This window comes from Crotalus tigris, unplaced genomic scaffold (genome assembly GCF_016545835.1).
Source record: "Crotalus tigris isolate CLP2741 ecotype Arizona unplaced genomic scaffold, ASM1654583v1 scf7180000018306.2785112, whole genome shotgun sequence".
Classification (NCBI taxonomy): Eukaryota; Metazoa; Chordata; class Lepidosauria; order Squamata; family Viperidae; genus Crotalus; species Crotalus tigris.
In genome coordinates, this window is record NW_024096934.1 from 2,432,355 (window position 1) to 2,454,783 (window position 22,429).

The 22,429-nt window shown below is 38.2% G+C and overlaps 1 protein-coding gene across 1 annotated transcript; it reads left to right on the plus strand.

Annotated features, from left to right (window-relative positions):
• The first annotated feature begins 7,562 nt into the window (after positions 1 to 7,562).
• Positions 7,563 to 14,012, plus strand: LOC120311061 (C-type lectin BpLec-like). The gene is made up of 6 exons (XM_039350189.1): positions 7,563 to 7,689; positions 7,962 to 8,040; positions 9,278 to 9,369; positions 9,521 to 9,661; positions 11,582 to 11,696; positions 13,639 to 14,012. Exons 2-6 carry the CDS (start codon positions 7,974 to 7,976, stop codon positions 13,704 to 13,706), a joined length of 483 nt encoding a protein of 160 aa, XP_039206123.1. The 5' UTR covers positions 7,563 to 7,689; positions 7,962 to 7,973; the 3' UTR covers positions 13,707 to 14,012.
• Positions 14,013 to 22,429: the final 8,417 nt, after the last annotated feature.

A 22,429-nucleotide genomic window follows, 5' to 3' on the forward strand; every position in this document is an offset into this window, starting at 1 on the left:
AGTAATAAAGAAAAAAAGAAAAAAAGGAACAATATTCTTGGCTCTATATTTAAAACATGATCTGTATCCAACTTTTAACTTTGTTGCAAAATCAAACAAGAAAGTCAGTCACCATTTTGCCTTTCACTTTCCCTTTCTTCAAAAGGGAAAGTAAACAATAAAAAGAGGAGAAGATACTTGCAGGAGTTAAAGTCACAATCAATCTTAAATCCACTTTCTCCTGGTCTGCTCCGTCTGCATTTAAGTACTCACAAGCCACTGAAAAAAGCAGATGTGGGAGCAGCGCCTTGCTTCATCCCAGAACTTCGGGACAAAGACATCCTGGAGCGCGGGACAGGGAAGAGATTCAAGCTGCGGGACAGCTGATTGTCAAAGTCCCGCCAGCTTTTACACGATCCGGGAACGGGCGGCTTTATAAAAAGCCACCATTGTCGCTGCTTGATCCACCGGAAGTCAATGTCCTTCAATTCTTAACCAAATAAGTTTTAAACATAACATTAAGAACTTATATTATTTGATTTTAGAAAGTTACAAATGGATGAAGGGTCCAGATAAATTTTAGAATTAATTTTAAGAATCTTTCCCATGGAAGGATATAGGTATATACTGCTTCACAGTGTTTTACAACCCTCTCTAAGTGGTTTACAAACTCCACATGTTGCCCCCCAAAATCTGGGTCCTTATTTTACCAAACTCCCCTTTTCAGTATAAGTACAAACAATTTCAGTATCTTGTCACCTTCTCTAACATGTGAACTTACAATATTTTCATCCCGTACCTCACTGTGTATCTATGAGCCAATAATAAAGCTTCCACATTCATTCTTATTTATTTAGATATGAGGAGCTTTCGCAGAAATGTAGAGAACATTTGAAGGAATTTTTTGTTTTGAATATACATAAAGGTACTTTGATGGGAATGGTTTGGGATGCCAGTAAAGCTTATATGAGAGGGGTTTTGATTCATATGAATAATGGATATAGGCATAAGCAGATGCAAAAATGTAAAGAGTTGGAAGAAGAGATTAAATAGAAGGAGAAGGCTTTTATTTTGAACCCATTGGATAATAGATTAAAGTTGAAAGAGAAATTTAATATGTTAATGGATGATCAGATCGCAACTAATTTGCATTATATGAAACATAACACGTTTTGTAATGCAAACAAGACTGGTAGGTGGTTGGCTTATCAATTACGGAAGAAACAGAAATCACATATTATAGAGAAAATAAAATATAAAGGTAAAGAGGTATATCAACAAAAGTTGATTGAAAAGAGTTTTTTAGATTTTTATACAAAATTATACGCTAGTAAAAATATACAAGCTTTAGATATAGATAAGTACCTACAAGCAGCACATTTTCCTAGACTTTCATATGAACAACGAAATGAGATGAATTGTTTAATTACTTGAGGAAATTATTTGGGCAATTAAACAGTTAAAAGTGGGTAAGGCTCCTGGTACAGATGGATTAACAGCAATTTATTATAAAATATTATCTGAAGAGATGATAGAACCATTAAAGGAACTTTTTAATAGTATCCAGATTGGAGGAGAAGTGCCTCCATCTTGGAGAAGGGCTTTTATATCGTTGATTCCAAAGGAGGACCAAGACCTTACTCAGCCTAAGAATTATAGACCTATATTGCTTTTGAATACAGATTATAAGATTTTCTCGAAAATATTGGCAAATAGATTAATGCAAGTTTTGAAGCAAATGATTCATAGTGATCAGTCTGGGTTTATGACTGGAAGATATATGAAATATAATGTAAGATAAATTGTTAATTTAATTGAGTATTTGGATAAGAACAATCAAATCCCTGCAGCATTGATATTTTTGGATGCTGAAAAAGCTTTTGATCAGTTGAATTGGCAATTTTTATTGAAAGTTGTTGACAAAATGAATTTTGGGGATAAATTTTTATATTCTCTTAGGGCTATATACCAACAACAATTGGCACAAATCAGAATTAATGGGGGATTAACAGAGACATTTAAAATTGAAAAGGGTACAAGACAGGGATGTCCGTTGTCACCACTGTTGTTTGTTTTAACATTGGAGATTTTACTGATTAAAATTTGTGAATCAATTATAATAAAGGGAATAAAAATAAAAAAGAATGATTATAGGTTGAGAGCCTTTGTGGATGACTTGGTTGTGACACTATCTCAACCGATTCAATCGGTTATAGATTTGATGGAAATTATAACTCAGTATGGGAAAGTTTCTGGTTTTAAGGTAAATAATAATAAGACTAAAATATTATCTAAAAATATGATTATGAAGGAAAAGGAAATGTTAGTTAATTTGACAGGTTTTGAAATAGTGAAAAAGGTTAAATATCTTGGAGTATATATTACAGCTTCTAATGTAAAATTGTATAAAAATAATTATGAGATATTATGGTCAAAAGTACAAAAGGACTCAAACAATTGGAAAAAATTACAATTTGTTGGGGAAAATTGTAGCTGTTAAAATGAATGTTCTATCAAAGTTTATTTTCTTGTTTCAAATGATACCTATTTTGAAAAAAAGATGCCAATTTGGATGAATGGCAGAAGGGCATTAATAAATTCATTTGGGTGGGGAAAAAACCAAGAATTAAATTTAAGACCTTACAAGATGCATGGGAAAGAGGAGAACTTAAGGCGCCTAATTTGAAATTATACTATGATGCGGTGGTTTTAACATTGGTAAGTGATTGGCTTAATTTAACAAATAAAAGTATATTTCATCTTGAGGGATGGGATTTATTATATGGGTAGCATACATACTTAATTTATAACAAAAAAGTTGACCAAGCTTTTAAATCTCATATTTTAAGAAGTGCTTTATTGCGTGTCTGGAAGAAGTATTATTGTAAGTTAAATTATAAAATACCAATCTGGGGGATTCCTGGACACGTGATAGAGGGGTTATCTATGGGTGTGAATTTGGATAGGATTTCTTATAACGAACTACTTAGATTGGTAGGGAATGATTGGCAATTAAAATCGTTAGTTTTGGGGTGTATACTGTAATTTTAATAAAACGTTTCAATTAAAAAAAGAAAAGAAAAGAAAAAGAATGGAAGTGTAATTAAAACTGAGATATATCAACTGATAACCAATTTTTAAGGCCTTGAATAGCAGTGATAACAAAGAATAGGAAAACTTGCAAAAACAGCTGACATAGACTCAGTACTGGACCTGGGAAAACAGTCAGGCCTTCTGAAACTTTGAAATACATCATCATGGGAACCTTATGGAACTTTGGAGAGATGATGCTCCAGAGAGCAGGTGCCCTCACAGAGAAGACCCAAGAGATGTGTTGGAAATCAGCACCCACCCACCTTCCTAGAGAAGGAAATATTTTGGGGGGATATTAAAAAGGCAGAATATTATATTTCTCTAAAGGATCTTAAAGGCAGACCCCCCTCTCTCAAGTCTCTCTGCCCCAAGCCGAAACCAGGTCTGTAGAAATGCAGATCTGATAATCCTTTCAGAAAGACTGGCACCAGGAAACATAGAGCTGATGCAATTAGAAAGACAAAGATCCCTAGAACCAACAACCTCTCACCCCAAAAATAGTCATAGGACATAGTCATCAGCCACAGCCCCAGGGAAGCAGGATATGACTTTTAGGACATAATAGGATTAACCCCCACCATCAGAATACCAAAAAGGGCCTACTCAAAAGCTCAGGTCAAAGTTCATGCCACAGGAACAGGAACTCCAAACACAAAAGCCCAAGAAGGTATAAAAACCCACCACTCCCAGCTACATGTGGTCAGCTTTCCCAGAGTCACATTTCTGTCTGGCTCTGCTCTTCAATAAACGACAACCTTCTTTCTAAATCAGTCTCCATTTTGTTTATTTCTGGCTTGGACTGGACCCTGATGAAGATTTTTCTTTCAACAGATGGAATTATGTAATTGAAGGGATTCTGAATATCCCCACTCTACCTGATCTCACTGGATGGGAAGAAGCTATCAGAGATAGGGAGTCTCTCAAATAGCCAGGCTGTCAGCCATGAAGAGCTGTAAAAGTGATAACTAGAACCTTAAATGGTTGAACGCTAGCTTGGAAGCCTGCTGGCAATCATTATGGTATATGGAGCAGTGACACATGGGCATGTGATGGTTTCTGTCTGATTCTGAACCAGCCAAAGCTTCTAGATAGTGTTCAAGGCAGCCTGATGTTGAGTGCATTGCAGTAGTCCATTTCTGAGGCAATCTTATTGAAAAGGTTAGAAAACCCCTGTTGACCCGGACTTAGAGGACAGTATCAATAGTGAATACGTGGAGATGGCCCTGCTGTCTCTGGCCACACACAGAACTATGAATACAAGGTCATAAAAGGGCAGCAAAGGAAACAACCAATATCCTAACCCACCCGGGAATATATGGTGTCTTAGAGAAACACCCAAAAGGGAACATATGGTGTCTTGGTTGTGAACTTTGATTGGAACAGTTAATGCTCATTGCTTGCATCACTGTGGCAATGATCATTAACTGTTTCAGTCAAAGTTCACAACTATTTAGAAGTATCTTTGACAAGCAGAGCTATCTGCAGGATCCCAGACAATGATATATTGTCATGCCAAAGGATGATGTTGCACACAACATTAAAAAATAGGTTGGGTTGAGAGAGAGTGACTGGCCCAGAGTCTCTCAATGCATTTCCATGGTTGTGGATGGATTCATTTGTAGTCCAGCATTCAAACCACTATGACCCGCTCCCTCCTTATTTATTCTAGATATATACACTATTTAGATACAAACTTTTAATCAAGGACTGAAGAAAAAAACAGTACTGAGTAGATGTTACACACACAAGAAAGTTACAAAAAGAGACAACAGTTCATTGTAGAATTTCAAGAAGTGATTAGATGAACACACTTACCAAATATACATTGTACAGTCACCATCAATGTTGTTTATTGCATTAGGAAGCCAAATAACCTTTACTAAGAGAAGGACTGATCCAGACAGTTAAAACTGTGTCATTTAATTGATGTAGTAAGCAGTTAGATTAATAATAATAATAATAATAATAATAATAATAATAATAATAATAATAATAAAGCTTAAAGGAAGGGACCTTGGAGGTCATCTAGTCCAATCCCCTGCTCAGGCAGGAAACCCTATACCATTTCAGACAAATGGTTGTCCAGTCTCTTCTTAAAAACTTCCAGTGTTGGAGCATTCACCGCTCTGGAGCAGGTTGTTCCACTGGTTAATTGTCAGGAAGTTTCTCCTTAGTTCTAGGTTGCTTCTCTTCTTGATTAGTTTCCATCCATTGCTTCTTGTCCTGCCTTCAGGCGCCTTGGAAAATAGCTTGACTCCCTCTTCTTTGGGGCAGCCCCTGAGATATTGGAACACTGCTATCATGTCCCCCCTCGTCCTTCTCTTCATTAAACTAGTTATACCCAATTCCAGCAGCTGTTCCTTATATGCTTTAGACTCCAGTCCCCTAATCATCTTTGTTGCTCTTCTCTGTACTCTTTCTAGAGTCTCAATATCTTTTTTAGATCATGGTGACCAAAATTGGATGCAGTATTCCAAGTGTGGCCTTACCAAGGAATTGTAAAGTGGTATTAACACTTCACGTGATCTTGATTCTATCCCTCTGTTAATGCAGCCCAGCATTATGTTGGCCTTTTTGGAAGCTGCAGCACACTGCTGGCTCATATTTAGGTGATTGTCTACTAGGACTCCGAGGTCCCTCTCACAGTTACTACTATTGAGCAAGGTACCCCCTATGCTATACCTGTGCATTTGGTTTTTCTTGCCTAAATGTAGAACCTTGCTTTTTTCACCATTGAATTTCATTTTGTTAGATAGAGCCCAGTGTTCAAGTCTGTCCAGATCCTTCTGTATCCTAAGCCTGTCTTCTGGAGTGTTGGCTATTCCTGCCAGCGTGGTGTCGTCTGCAAATTTGATGAGTTCCCCATCTATCCCCTCGTCCAAATCATTGATGAAGATGTTGAAGAGCACTGGGCCCACAACATAGCCCTGGGACACCCCACTACACACTTCCCTCCATGTAGGTGCGGTTCCATTGAGGACCACACACCGAATGCGGACAGTCAACCAGCTATGGATCCATCTGGTGGTGATACTGTCTACCCCACATTTTTCCATCTTGTCAAGTAGTAGGTTGTGATCTACTTTATCAAATGTCTTACTGAAGCCCAAATAAATTATGTCCGGAGCATTCCTCTGGTCCACTAATTTTGCCATTTGGTCAAAGAATACAATAAGAGTTGTCTGGCATGATCTATTTTTGACAAACCCATGTTGGCTTTTAGTAATGTCTTTGTTTGCTTCTAGGTGTTTGCTGATTCGTTGTTTGAGTATCTTTTCCAGGATCTTCCCAGGTATTGAGGTCAGGCTGATAGGTCTGTAATTTCCTGGGTCCATTTTTTCCCCTTTTTTGAAGATGGGAACTATATCAGCTCTTTTCCAGTGGTCTGATAGTTCACCAGTGTTCCAGGATCTTTGAAAAATATAGTTCAGTGGTTCTGAAATCACATCTGCCAGTTGCTTGAGAACCTTGGGGTGTAATCCATCTGGTCCTGGCAATTTGAATTCGTCTAGATTGGACAGGTGTTCACTTACCGTTTTCTTGCCTATCTTAACTTGTGTTTCTAATCTGTTTTTTATGGCACTATTTTTGATGGGTTAATTGATATGAGTATTATACAAACTGAAGTACCTGACAAAAATGGAAGCAAGCTAGAGTGAAATTATTATATGCTGAAATGTGGAATCGGTTTGGAACTACTCATAATGGAGCAACGTTTGGTAAGATGATGGTACTTGCAGAGATGGCTAAACTAACTTCTTTGATTAGAGAAAAAAATATCTATATTTATGGACTGGAAACCCCTTACAGATTTTTTGGCAGGAAAGTGGAAAAAAAATACACTTGCTATTTGTGGTTTTCATGATTAGAAAACACTAGACTGCAGAAAAAAAGGGGGGTCTTTTTCCCTAATCATAAACTAAGAGTCAAAACTGCAAATATAATATTTTCTGCAGAAGAAATTGAAAGCTTCTTTTCTCTATTGTTTTGTCCTGTCTTTTTGCACTGTTTGTCTTTTTTCTTCTTTCTTTCTTCTTTTATCTTTGCTTCTTTTGCTTTTCATTAGCTTGCATTAGCTTTTATGTTCCTTGTAAAACGTTTAATAAAATTTACAAAAAAACAAGATAAAAAGAAGTTTAGTGCGTTTTTCTCAGGGCAAATCTGAGGGAAGGGTTGGTGTTTCTGCAAAAAGTTATCTTCCTCAATTGTGCTAATATTTGATGTAACATAAACTAGAACGTTTGACATACGGTAAATGGCTAGAAACTATGACATTTAAAACCAATAGAATAAAGAAATCAAGTAAATATGATAAACAACCAATAAAACATGGTGTTTGCTTCTCACTAAGATGTAGAATCAGTGGGTTGATTTTTGATAATTTCCTTCTTTACCTAAGGAAATACTAGCCAATTTTCTTTATGACTGAAGTTTACTTGCTTTCCTGTAAGTTAGGAGAAAAAGAAAAGGGTGGACCAGGAAATCTCTGAAAAAATTTGTCCATCTTGATGTTGTGCCAGGCCCATCTGGAGACTATTTAATGGTTGCTCAGAAAGTGAGAGTCCACCAGTCCAACCATCCACCAACTCAACTTCTCCAGTTGAAGAGCTTTGCAAGGTGAGAGGCTGAAGGCATTCTTGGCAAGTGTTGGTTAGATGCTCTTTATTATCCATACAGTGATCCGGCATTGAAATAGCAATCCGGCTTTTTGAAGTAGCAATAGAGCTTTTCATGAGTTGTGTGCTAGGAAGCACAACGGAAAGTTTGCAGCTAGACTAGGATCAAAATTAAATGATGGCACTCAAAAATTAGCTTTCTCTTTCAGCAAGCTAATATGAATGCCACTTTATTAATTTTTGTATCACATCTACTTCTCTGTTCTTCTAAAGGGAAACCAGAAGATGGGACTTTCCATGTACATCGGCCTCTGTTGCCTTGGAATCTTGATCACCAATCCTTTTTTGGGAGGTGAGTCCCCCAAATTAATCATGATATGGAATATATATCAAATTAAACAACTTAGATAAGTAAGCTCTGTCTTCAGGCATTTTTATATGTAATATGCAGGTCAGAATTTTTATGTCTTATCCAAGTCAGATGGGATTCTATGCTGCTCTCAGTATTCTGAAACTGTACTGCTGAGATGCACTAGTAAAATGAAGAGATTTCAGCAGAGTGATTTGTCAAGTTCCATATTTTAATTTATTTTCCATGTTAAGGGTAGGAATAGTAATTATTTCCCTCAGACATTGCCAGTTTCCCCAGTGATTCCAATGTGGCACAGTTTTAGTCAGGGCTTTTTTTGTCATAGAACGCCCAGAACGGAGTTCTGGCACCTTTTTTGGATGGAATCTTGTAGGGTAGGCAAGGCGGGTTGTATGACATGTGTGAATTCCGGCACCTTTTTTTTTTTTCCCAAAAAAAGCACTGGCTTTAGTCATTTAGGATTGTCCATTTGAGATTTTTGTAACATTTTAAGGCTGGGCATAGGACAAGGAGGACTTTTGAACAAAGCTTAATATTCTCCCAGCCCCTTAGAATACCTTGACATTGGTCTGGAAAATAGATTTTGGACCAGCTTCAAGTTTGAAATGGTGAGGTGGAAGTGTTTTGTGTCCCTGGGACCTTTTGCTCCATCTTAAAACCCTATCCCCTCAAACCAGAAAAAGTCCTTACCTTCATAACTGGTGAAGTCCATGGACAATTTAGCAGATGGTCTCCTTCCACTCTCAAAAAAGTTGAAAAGCTGAGATGCAGCCCTCAACCCTTTCAGTCATGTCTACTCCCAACTGAAGGGGTCTCCTTCAGAAATAAAAAAGAGTAAAGGTTTCCCCTATTCAGTTTTGTCTGACTTTAAGGCATGGTTTTCATCTCCGTTTCTTGGCTGAGGGAGGCAGTGTTGTCCGAAGACATTTTCCATGGTCATGTAGCCAGCATGGTTATATTCCAAAGGCGCTTGGAACTCTGTTACTTTGCCACCTAAATGGTACCTATTAATCTACTTGCATTTGCATGCTTTCAAACTGTAGGTGGGCAGGAGCTGGATCAGGAACGGGAGCTCACCCAGTTGCAAAGTGCTTGGGCGGTCAGCTTTCCAGCTGACAAGCTCTGCACCTTTAGCCACTGAGCCATCACGCCCCATTCAGGAATATCGGGAAACTATTTCATTTACCTGCATGTTTTTTCTCGTTTTGTCTCCTTGCAGTCAAGGCTGCGTCATGCCCCAGAGACTGGCTGCAGAAACAGGGGAACTGCTATGGATATTTTGATGAGAAACTAAATTGGGATGCTGCTGAGGTAAGAATCATTTTTTCACCAGTCCAGGTGTGGTCAAAGGTTTCTTGAGAAACCAAAATTGCACAAGTGGAGATGTGGAAGGTTTAAAGTCTGCAACACTCCCACTCATGATCACGACGTGCCATTTTCTTGTCCTGCCTCTGTTTTTTAGCTTGAGTGCCAAAGCTTTGGTCCAGGATGTCATCTCGCCTCTGTTCTCAGCCACCAAGAGTCCTCACTGGTGTCTGCATATGTCAAAGACAAACAGCAATCACTTAATCACGTCTGGATAGGACTCCGTGATATCTCTGGGGTGAGTCTGATTTCATTTTTTCCCCACTGCATTCTTTATGCAGTAATTTTACACATCCACTTCTGTTATTATGGGTGAGCTACTTACTGAGAATAATGTATTGCTAGGAACCCAAGATTTTTTTTTTTAAAAAAAACAAGTTTTATTAATTTTTAAAATTTACATTCAGATATTTAGGAAGCAGTGTGGTGATTGGGTGGTCAATAGTCCAGTAACAGAGTCTTTCATACATATCTCAGGTTACATCCTTAAAGGTTCCCTCTCTGTTTCCCTTAATTATTATATCACATTCGAGTTAGTACATTTCTAATTATAGCTCAATCAATCAATACAGTTGTCAATATAATTTAACTTATACATATCCAGGTCCTGTTTTTAAATCTTATCTAATTTCAACTACCATGTTCCAATTTAACCTTTAATATCCATAATATTTACACTTGGGGTAACCCAATTTTTCCTAATTTCATTACAAAATAGTTATTGAATCTAAAATACAGATATTATTCAGTTAATTACATTCTTACTTTATTCCACAAATATATTCTATTCCTCATCCTAATATCTCATTATTTACTAATAAACTATCTTTTATTGTTACAGACCAACTTCCATATTACAATTCAAAACTATAATCTAATGGCTAATTTTCATTTTCCTTATACCTGTAAATCCTAGATATTAAATCAAACCAACAAAATTGTTTGTTGATGCTCAGAGCTGCAGTCAGTGCTGGATTTAAGCACAAACTAAATAAGCAACATTTGAGGAGTGCACAATCTTAACAAATTATCAGAATTTGTTCTTTTTGGCTTTCAGAAATTTGTGAGGCACTTTCTATGTACTGTAGGTGTTAAAATCTTGTGTAGCCATTGTTTAAATAATAATTTTTGTTATTTAAACATAGAAGGGGAAAAATAACGACTCATTAAGATTGAATCATGAAGTTTTATTATTTCCTCATAGATATATGATGAGATATGGGATGAAGAGATTTATTTCCCCCTTTTTCTCTTATTCATATTTTTTTCTGATTTGTATCTATTTGCAAGGTATGCTGTTATAATCTATGAGAGTGATCAAGCCAGCCAAATGACAAAAATATAATCAGCATAAGCCTTCCTTTGAAAATAATTTGTATTTTTCACTTTACATTCCTTACTATTAAAATCTAGGGATGTGTGTGTTTGTGTGTGTGTGTGTGTGTGTGTGTGTATACAACACAAATACATATACACACATACATAAAGATATCTGTCTGTGTGCCTGTGTGTTTTGGGCTGTCCCACGATCCTGTTTAGTTACAGTTTAGATTTCAGATGCATTTCTGGTGCATCTCTTTCACACTGGATCCTTCCAAGCTTTCTTTAGCTTTGGGCCTCAGCTAGCCCACATCCTACACTGACTGTAGTGATATCAAGAAAGCTTCTAAATTCGGACCAAATACAAGTGCTAGGTATTTCACTCCCCTCTCTTTTTGAAGGAGGGACCACTTCATCCTGACAGTATAATAACAACAGTTCTTTGCAATGGCCTTCCACTTCTACTTTAAGGTAAATATGAACGGTGGAGAAGAGTGGTTGTAATAGCCCAAACTATTCAACAAAATGCAGCTCTGCAGTCCAAAATTCACCTCTGGCAATCTAAAATTTCATAGAGCTGAATGTTAGATGCAACCATGTATAAAATTTCACTGTCATGAATTGGTCAGAATATGATGCCTTGCTATTTTTATTTTGTTGCATGTGCACTACAAAAAATGTCACTTGACAACTTGGGAGAATGTTTGAACTTCTCCATTGTAGCCAGTCTCTAAAAGCTCCCCGCCACTCAGCTTTTCTAGCTAATTGGTGTAGCTTATGATCCCAAGAGGTTACTTATCTTCTTAACATGTGATCGTGCTCTATCTTTCGGCAACAGAAAGGGCGATGGAGATGGGCTGATGAATCCACCTTCAACTACAAAGCTTGGATGCCAGGGCAGCCAGACAACTATAACAAGAAAGAGCACTGTGTGGAGCTGTCATGTAAAACTGGTAAGCCAACACTTGGTGGTTCTTGATGTACCAGGTTTTCAGACCAGGGCCATCATGAAAATAAAGGTTTGTTGTTTGTTGTTTAACTTGGAGTTATCCCACACGTGAGACGAATGAACCCCATACGTTTCATGGAGTTTTCCATAATTCAAAAGTGAACATATCCTCACTCCCAATTTCCCTCTTTTTTAAAACAAAAGCCTTTAGGAGAAATGGTTAGCTTTCCATGAGAGCAAAGCTGGATAACTGTTCTCCAGATATAATTTAGTCTTTCCAAAACCGGTATCCACCAGATGTGTCAGAGTGGATTTTCCACCCCCTTTGGAATACTGAGAGGTGATGTCCAACATATCTGGAAAGCAGTGAGGTGGGAAAAAACTGGCCTAAAGTTTTTCAAACAAGCATGCTGTGTTCTACTGAATGTTCAAAGCTGGATCTCTTGTTAGGAAGAGCGTGGTAGCCACGTCACAGAGCAGATCAGAAGTATAATGAAAGGGCATGAACATTATTAGTTAATTAATTTGTTATGGATCTAATTTTTACCATGCAAAATCTTATTGGGATCTTGCCTGTCTTTGCATAAATCTTTTGGATCAGGTGAGGTACTTTGGACAAATGCTGGTCTTTTGGCTGACTTGGTTCAGCCAAAATAATTCAGAAGGAAGTTTTCCATTACAACGGAAGGTTCCACTGTTACTTACTTTCACCAATTTATGCATTCATTTGTATATCCATAGTTAATACACTCCATATTCTATTTCTGCTTCAGGAAATTTCTTCACATAGTTTAGTAACCATGAGCAATTAAGGTCAGAGCCTGCATCTCTGACTTCTAGATAAAAAAGTGTTTTTGTAATTGTGAGATCAGGAAAAAAGGTTCATATGACTTCCTCTCCTCCTCTCCTCTCCTCTCCTCTCCTCCTCCTCTCCTCTCCTCTCCACCTGTCCTCTCCTCCTCCTCCCCTCCCCTCTCCCTCCCCTCCCTCTCTACTCTCCTGCCCTCTCCTCTCCTCCTCTCCTCTCCTCTCCTCCTTCCCTTCCCCTGTCCTCTCTTCTCCTCCCCTGTCCTCTCCTCTCCCCCTCCTCCCCTCCCCTTGCTTCCCTCTCCTCTCCTCTCTTCTCCTCTCTTCTCCTCCCCTCCTCCCCTCCTCCTCTTCTCCCCTCCTCCCCTCCTCTCCACTCCCCTCTCCTCTCCTCTCCCCTTCCCTCTTTTCTCCTTCCCTCCTCCCCTCTCCTCCTCCTCTCCTCCCTTCCTCCTCCCCTCTCCTCTCCCCCTCCTTCCCTCCCCTCTCCTCTCTTCTTCTCCTCCCATCTCCTCCTCTCCCCTCCCCTTCTCTCCTCTCTGCCTCTCCTCTCCTCCAATTCCCTCTCCTCTCCCCCTCCTCCCGTCCCCTCTTCCTCTCTCCTCTCCTCTATTCTCTTCTCTCCCCTTCCCTTCCCCTCCCTCTCCCCTTCTCCTGTCCTCCCCTCCCCTTCTCCTCTCCTCCCCTCCCCTCCTGTCCTGTCCTCCCCTCCTTCCCTCCTCCTCCCCTCCTCCTCCCCTTCTCTTCTTCTCTTCTCCTCTCCTCCCTCCTCTACTCCTTTCTTCCCCTCCTCCCCTCCCCTCCTCCTCTCCTCTTCTCCTTTGCTCCCCTCCCTCCTCCCCTCGCCCTCTCCTGTCCTCTCTTTTTTCCTGAACCCTAGGTCTCTTTCTGCAATGAAGTGAATGAGGTTTACTTTTGCAATGAAAATTCATTTTCTTGAGGGGGGGAGGGCAGAATATCAATAGCTGTGTTCAGTTCTCCATTTATTCTCCTAGAGTCAACATTTGCTTTGCTTTTTGTGGGAAATTCCATTGGGACCAGTGTAAAACTTCCACGTAATATAAAGATGACAACCTTTTCCAGACCACTATTGAAGGAATTAGAATTAAGTTCTGTCTTATTTTTTTTTTGCATTTTAGGTTTTAAATTGTGGAATGATAGGATATGTACCCATCTAAATGCCTACATCTGTAAGTACCAGCTGTAGAGCTATCCAGATGAAAGTAACCGAGATGCAACCAGAACCGACTGCAAAATACCTGCAAATTTGATGGACGCCCTGTTGATTTTACTGGATCTGATCAGATCTTCTCCCTTCCTAGCCAACATTTCCTCTTAGCATAGACAACATCACCATTATCCTGTTCTCCTGACTTTTCTCAATAGAAATAGAATATGAATAAATTCTCTGTATCAGATATATAATGCAAAGTTTCTGGGAATATTTCTGTCAATTTTTCAATTTTCTCAATAGAAATAGAATATGAATAAATTCTCTGTATCAGATATATAATACAAAGTTTCTGGGAATATTTCTGTCATTCAAGAACAGGGGATGGCAACATTTGGTGGGGCTGGGTGGGATGGAAGCAGTTGTATCGGCTGCATCAAATCCAAAAATTTCATCCCAGTGTTTCAGGAGAAAGGAATATAAGGAATAAATGGAGGAGAGAGAGGAGAAAACACATGGTGCCCCCCAGGGCTTCATAGCAGCAGGGGATCAAAAACGTCAAGATGGCAGTCATGACTGAGTTTGAAGGAGCAACTTTTTTTCATGCATCCTTTTGAGCACACAGCTATAGCCACCATCTTGACTTGTATAGCTTACCTTCAGATGCCCCTGTTTGCCTCCATTGCCTGCTATTTCCCCCCCCCCTACATATATTCCTAAGGAAGACATAGTATTCAAAGATTGAAATGGTGTTGGAAAGGTAAAGAGATGAATTTGCAACATTGCTGAAGTCTGGAAGTTTTCCAGAAAAGATTGGACAATCATTTTTTCGGGATGGTGTAAGGCAATGGGGGTGAACCTATGGCACCTGTGCCATAGGGGGCACTCAGAACCCTCTCTGTGGGCACGCACGCTGTCGCCCCAGCCCCACCTCCCCCCATGCCCCCCCCCTCACCAGCAGCCACCCTGGAGGAAAGTCGCCCCCAGATACAGCCTGCGTGGAGCAGCACAGCCAAGGACATGGCAGCCAAGCAACGGGGACAAGACTCCATCCTCGTGCCCTGTCATGCAATGATGCTTTGGGGCATGGCCGGAGGACGTGGCCACCATGGCGCAGCTAGGCCACCTGGCCAATCAGAGGACTGTGGAGGTGGTGGGTGGCCCTGTGGGTGGGGTGGGGTGGGGGCAGGGCAGGTAGGGTGGGGGCAGAGCAGGCAGGGTAGGGGATGGGGCGGTTTTGGGGCACTCGGTCTCTAAAAGGTTCACCATCACTGGTGTAAGGATTCCTGCCTTGGGCACGGGTTGGATTAGAAGACCTCCAAGTTCCCTTCTAGACCTGTGATTCTTTGATTCTAAGTTATATGGAAGGCAATGGATGTCAGAATCAGATCTCCTGTTAGATATTTGTTCATTTCTCAACAATTTCTCTTTATCTCTAACTCTGACATTTTGGAAAGCTTTTAGAATTGACTACAACTCTGGATAATAGATTGGTCACTTTGTTTTGAAAAATGTTCACTCTATTCTATTAATTGTCCTTGCAGGGCAAGCTGAATTAGGTTACAAGAGAATTAGCATGTCATGCAAACAGGAAAACACATATAGTGGTAGCATGACAGGGGTTAGTCCCAATATAAAATCACCTCAAACTTTTAGGGACTATCCTGAACTTGACTTATTCTAAAACCTAAAATCTGACCTGATTAGGATGGTCCACTGACTTGGAAAGTCAAAAATTTAGAAATAAAATAAATAACAAAATACTTCTAAAGTGTTTTTGGAAAAGTATATGGACTTGCTTATTGTAGTCTCCGGGAGTAAAGGGTCACTTGAGGGAGCCATTACTATAAACCTTTCTCTCCATCCCAGTTCAATCTGGAAAAAAAGAATCAAACTTCTTCTGCACAGCGGCTCTCCTCGTTGTGTGGAACATCTCTACTGGCTCCATTGAATTTTTCACGAAAAGCAGAGAATGTTGATTTCTGTGGAAGCAATGATGAACTGAAGATGACTCTGCTAACAACAGAGTTGACAGGGGTAAAATGAAGGGCCGACAAGGAGACCAATTCTTCATAATTCCTCTCAAGACAGACTTCCAGTCTAGACAAGTGTTCCAGACAGTTTCCCTTGCTCCTTTCGTGGAGACCACAAGACAGTGGTCTCTGGCAGGTTTAGAGTTCTATGAGATGATGGAATAACTATGTCACTGAGACCACGGTCTGTACCTTTAAGGATACTCAGTATTAAAGGTAATTTTAAAAATTAATTTTAAAAATTTAATTTTTAAAATTAAAGGTAATTTTAAGGACATTGAGTATGCCTCTTTCCTTTTCTGATCATTTTCACAAATGTTTTATTAACTGCATGTCAGCTGTTAGGAATCTTTGCATCAACAGGGTTTACTGCATAAGGTGAATGTCCTTCAATTCTTTTTTTTTAAATTAAAATATACTTTATTACTACTGGTAGGAGCAAATGCTGTTGGAAATATGGCACCAGTAGACTTCTTCGAGGCAGAGTTGCCACCGACCTTCAATTTGGGGCAAAAAAGAAAAATGCAACATCTGCGAAACGCAGTAAATAAGCATGCTGGTGGAAAAGGCAGAAAGAGAAGGAAAGTTTCAGTTTCTCCCATTGATGTTGAGTTCTCTCCCCTCCCTTTAAGAAGCGGCCCAGCCCTCCTTTCAACCGCTTTGCCATTTAAAACGCGTCTGCACCCTTGACAACTTTAAGACTTGTGGACTTCAGCTCCCAGAATTCCCCAGCCACCTGGCTGAGGAATTCTGGGAGCTGAAGTCCACAAGTCTTTTTTTTTTAATAAAAAGTTTTTATTTTCCATTTATTCATCATACAAAATACAATTTACAAGAGAAAATAAACTCATAACCATTGGTACCGCCTGCCCATTCCCCCCCAGGCTTCGTCCACCCTCTCTAATACCTTCCCTACTTCCCTCCTCTTTCTCTCCTCCCCTCCTACTCTCTTCCCCTCCCCTTCTCCTCTTACCATCCTACTTCCTCCCTACACCTTCCTCCCCTCTCATCCCTCTCAAACACATGAACGCAGGAAACGCCCAAGCGTTTACCATGTCTATATTATCATTACCCACCTACCCACCCACCCACCCTCAACCCTCCCCCTCTCGCTTCCCAGAGCAGAGTACAGGGTTATTAATAACAAAGTTAACAATAAAAAAAAATAAATAAAAAAAAGAAAAGAAAAAAGAAAAGGAAAGAAAAAAAAATATCATACTTAGCCTTAAACTCCCTACATCATAAACAAATCTCTACAACATTTACTATAAAATTTACTCATAAAATAAATGAAACTTTGTAGTCCCAAACTTTTTCTGAATATAATCTATCCATCTTCTCCATACAATAATATATCTTTCTTGTGTATGATCCTTCAGATAAGCAGAAATTTTTGCCATTTCTGCAAAACTAGAAACTTTAAATATCCATTCTTCTAAAGTAGGCAACGAATCTTTCTTCCAGTATGAGCCTACTAGTAACCTTGCTGCAGTTAACAAATTCAACATTAAAATAGTTTCTTTCTCATTTAAGTCCACAAAAATACCCAATAAAAATAATTGAGGAGTAAACTTTATCTTCCTTCTAAAAATCTTTTGAATGTTCCGCCAAATCATAATCCAAAAAGCCTTTACCTTTTTACAATTCCACCAAATGTGAAAATATGTCACATCCATATTACCACATCTCCAACATTTGGGTTGTAAATTAGAATACATACAAGATATTTTTTTTAGGATCTAGATGCCATCTATAAAACATTTTATAAAAAATTTCCCTCAAATTTTGAGCTTGTGTAAATTTAATATTTCTGATCCAAATTATCTCCCATAAGTCCAAAGGAATCGGTTCCTGGATATTCTGGGCCCATTTAATCATACAATCTTTGACCAATTCTGTTTCTGAATCTAGTTCTATTAAAGCATTATAAATTCTTTTTATTTGGGCCTGACTCTGATCTTTAATCTGAATAACCAAATTTTCATCTTCTAATGTTATTCCCTCTTTCTTATCTATAGTCCACCTGTCCACTATTTGTAGATATTGAAACCATGACTGTAGAATATTTTCTTGCCTTAATACATCTAGGGATTTTAAATGCCAGTCCAAACCTGACCAAATTAATAATTCTTTATACGAAATTTTGTCAAAATTCATCCCCTTAGAAATTCCCTCAATTGCATGTCTGGGAATCCCCCAGATAGGTATTTTATAATTTAACCTGTAATAATACTTTTTCCAAACTCGAAGTAAGGCATTCCTCAAAATGTGTGATTTGAAAATCTGGTCCACTTTCTTATTAAAAATTAAATATGCATGCCAACCGTACATTAAGTCCCACCCTTCACGAGAAAGAATATCCTTATTTGTTAAATTGAGCCAATCACTTATCCAAGTTAAGGTGGCTGCATCATAATATAATTTCAAATTAGGTGCCTTAAGTCCTCCTCTTTCTCGGGCATCTTGCAAAATCTTAAACTTAACCCTTGGTTTTTTCCCAGCCCAAATGAATTTGTTGATACCCTTCTGCCATTCCTCCAAATTTACATCTTTTTTTAAAATAGGTATCATCTGAAACAAGAAAAGAAACTTTGGTAGAACATTCATTTTTACAGCTGAAATTCTCCCCAACAGTGACAATTGCAATTTTTTCCAATCATTTAAATCCTTTTGTACTTTTCCCCATAGTAATTCATAATTATTCTTATACAATTTTCCATTTGAAGCAGTTAAATATACTCCAAAATATTTAACCTTTTTCACCATCTGAAAACATGTAGCTTTAACCAAACTTTCCTTATTAACTGACATATTGTTGGGTAATATCTTAGTCTTGTGATTATTAACTTTAAAACCAGAAACTTTCCCATACTGTGTTATAAGTTCTAATAGACAATCAACCGCTTGAGTCGGTTGTTCCAAAATTAAAACCAAATCATCCGCAAAAGCCCGCAATTTGTACTCATTCTTTCTTATCTTTATACCCTTGATTACCATTGATTCTCGAATCTGGATCAACAAAATCTCCAATGTTAAAACAAATAACAATGGAGATAATGGACATCCTTGTCTTGTCCCTTTTTCAATATTAAAAGTCTCAGTCAGTCCCCCATTAACAACAATTTGAGCAGATTGTTGCTGATATATAGCTTTAAGTGCATGTAAAAACTTATCCCCAAAATTCATTGTCTCTACCAATGGAAATAAAAATTGCCAATCTAATTGGTCAAAAGCTTTTTCAATATCCAAAAATATAAAAGCCACAGGAATCTGATTATTCTTATCCAAATACTCAATTAAGTTAATAATTTGTCTTACATTATATTTCATATATCGCCCTGTTATAAATCCTGACTGATCACTGTGAATCAAATCCTTCATAACCTGCATTAATCTATTTGCCAAAATTTTAGTAAAAATCTTATAATCAACATTTAACAGTGATATTGGCCTGTAATTCTTAGGCTCTGTAAGATCTTGATCCTCCTTCGGAATCAATGATATAAACACTCTTTTCCAAGAAGGAGGAACTTGTGCTCCCAACAAAATACTATTAAAGAGCTCCTTTAATGGCTCCATCATTTCTTCAGATAAAATCTTATAATACGTCGACGTCAATCCATCTGTTCCTGGAGACTTTCCCACCTTTAACTGCTTAATAGCTAAACCAATTTCCACAGTAATTAAACAATTCATCCCATTTTGCTGCTCCTCAGAAAGTTTAGGAAAATGTGCTGATTGTAAATATTTATCTATATCCATTCCCTTTATATTATCACTTGAATATAATTTTGTATAAAAATCTAAAAAACTCTTTTTAATCAAATTTTGCTGAAAAACCTCAGTACCTTTATATTTTACTTTCTCTATAATTCTAGCCTTCTGTTTCTTTCGTAACTGATAAGCCAACCACCTCCCAGGCTTATTCGCATTACAAAAAGTATTATGTCTCATGTAACGCAGATTGGTAGCCACCTGATCTGCCATCAACATATTAAATTGTTCCCTAAGCATCTTTATAGAAACCTTTAAGTTATTTTCAGTTGGATTAAGAACAAGCGCATCTTCTTTTAATTTACTCTCTTCTTCTATTTCTCTATGTCTTTGTAAACTTTTATCCCTAGAAACTTTATTTAAATGAATCAAAATTCCCCTCATATATGCCTTACTGGTGTCCCAAACCATGGGCATCAATGTACCCTTATTCATATTTAAAGCAAAAAACTCCTTTAAATACTCTTTACATTTTTGTACAAACTCTTCCCGAGTAAACAAATTCTCATTCAGTCTCCAGGGTCTTCTGTTCCCATCTTCCAAATGTAGCTCCATCCACACCGGACTACGGTCTGACAAAGTCCTGGGAAAGACTTTTACCTTCCTCACCCTAGAAAGAAAATCACTAGTAATCAAAAAAAAGTCAATCCTTGAAAATGACTGATGTCTATCCGAATAAAAAGTAAAATCTCTATCACTTATATTCCTTTCTCGCCAAATGTCAATAAGCTCCAACTCTTCTTTCAAATCAAAAAAAGTTTTGGTTAATTTAGTTTGAGTAAAAGTTTTAGAAAAGCTCTTTTTATCTATAGTTAAATCCAAAACTCCATTCCAGTCACCCATCAAAATTACAGATTTATAGTCCAACTGAGATATCTTCCCATGCAAAAACTTATAGAATTGCTTCTGTTGTTGATTAGGGGCATATAATCCAACAAAAAGAACTTTCTTGCCTTGTAATAGTAATTTCACAAAGACATATCTTCCTTCAGAATCGCCTCAATTAGTTTAACCGATAAATTTTTCTTCACATAAATTACAACACCCCCTTTTTTCCCTGGAGCTGGAGCCATAAAATGTGTTCCCAAACAAAAATTTATCAGAAATTTTGAATCCTTTGAAGTTATATGAGTCTCTTGCAAACATATCAAGTCATTATTATGTTGTTTCAAATAGTGAAATACGTTTCTCTGTTTCTGTGGTGAATTTAAGCCGTTAACATTCCAAGTCAAGAACTTGGCCATCTCCACTGGCCTGAAGCCTCTGAAGCATGGCCTGTAGATCAACTATCGAGGATCTTTTAGGTCTTGCCCCTCCCAAAGGCTCTGTAGTAACCGTTCCTTCTACTTTATCACCACTCTTCTGCTGCTGCTCTTTTTCTTTATGTTTGTGGGCAGCTCGTGTCATCCTTTGATCTTTTATCTCAAAATTCTGTAGAGGCAACACCACTTGTTCTATGACCATCAGTGAGGAGACTCCTGCCATAACAGGCTCTTCAATTATCCTTGTTTGTGGGGGTGAAGATGGTCTTGCCTTTAGAATAGAGTGATAAAAATCTCTTCCCTTTGAAACTGTAGTTAATCTGTAACGTGTTCCATCATAATTCACTACTATTCCTCTTGGAATCTCCCATCTAAACTGAATTTGATGACTTTTTAACTCATCAGACAGAAAGGTGAAATCTTTTCTTCCTCTTAAAATTTTTGGAGGTATTTCTTTTAAAATTATCACATCTTGAGCTGCAATTTTAAACCTCTGTTTATAAAAAGCCTGTATAATTTCATTGCGAATAGATCTTCTGGAAAAATAAATAACCACATCTCTTGGTAGGTTTCTCTGTCTAGCAACCCATGAATTGACTCTAAAAATTTTTTCTATCTCATTCCCAACTACTTCTGGTCTCCATCCAAGGTTAAAAGCAATATCTTTCACAATAAGCATCTTTAAATCTTCCTGCGAGTTTTCTTTCAGTCCCCTGATACGCAATGCAAACTCCATTTCTCTGTATTGTGAGATAGTTTGTTCATCCTGTGTAATTTATTCTCCACTTCCTCCATTCTAGATTCCAGTCTTGTTGCATTTTCAGTAATCTCCTCCATTTTATCGTCAATCCTTTCAGAGCAAGACCTTGAAATGCAAATATTATATCATCTCTGACTTGCTTATTTTTTTTCTCCAATAATTCTTCTGTAATAGCCCTCTCTGTAATTATAAGATCTTTTACCTCCTCTTTAATATCCAAAGCATTCATTTTTAAAGCCTCTTGTAAGTCTTTGAGAGAAATTGCAGGAGGAGGGGAGGGTGGGGTGATTTTGGTTTAGACTGAGAAGCAAGTTGAATCATTGGGGAGGAGATTGAAGCTTTAGGGACAGAGACCAAACGTTTTGAAGCCATTCTCTTAAATTCAAAGGAGCAAAATTCTTGCCTCTATAATGTCACAGTTCTTTAAATAGTAATAAAGAAAAAAAGAGAAAAAAGGAACAATATTCTTGCCTCTATATTTAAAATATGATCTGTATCCAACTTTTAACTTTGTTGCAAAATCAAACAAGAAAGACAGTCACCATTTTGCCTTTCACTTTCCCTTTCTTCAAAAGGGAAAGTAAACAATAAAAAGAGGAGAAGATACTTGCAGGAGTTAAAGTCACAATCAATCTTAAATCTACTTTCTCCTGGTCTGCTCCGTCTGCATTTAAGTACTCACAAGCCACCGAAAAAAGCAGATGTGGGAGCAGCGCCTTGCTTCATCCCAGAACTTCGGGACAAAGACATCCTGGAGCGCGGAGTTGGCTCAGGGTCCGAGGGAGCTCTACCTTCCGATCCCCAAAATTATAGGGATCCAGGGGAGCTCTTACCTCTACCTGAGCAGCTCTTCTCTTCCCTTTCTCCCAGGGAAGAGATTTCAAGCCACGGGACAGCTGATTGTCAAAGTCCTGCCAGCTTTTACATGAT

What these genes read in the sequence shown, in the direction of transcription:
- LOC120311061 (XM_039350189.1), top strand. Translation starts at nt 7,974, where the DNA reads ATGGGACTTTCCATGTACATCGGCCTCTGTTGCCTTGGAATCTTGATC. An exon ending in CACCAATCCTTTTTTGGGAG is followed by an intron (nt 8,041 to 9,277) that starts GTGAGTCCCCCA and finishes GTCTCCTTGCAG; the next exon opens with TCAAGGCTGCGTCATGCCCC. An exon ending in GGAGCTGTCATGTAAAACTG is followed by an intron (nt 11,697 to 13,638) that starts GTAAGCCAACAC and finishes TTTGCATTTTAG; the next exon opens with GTTTTAAATTGTGGAATGAT.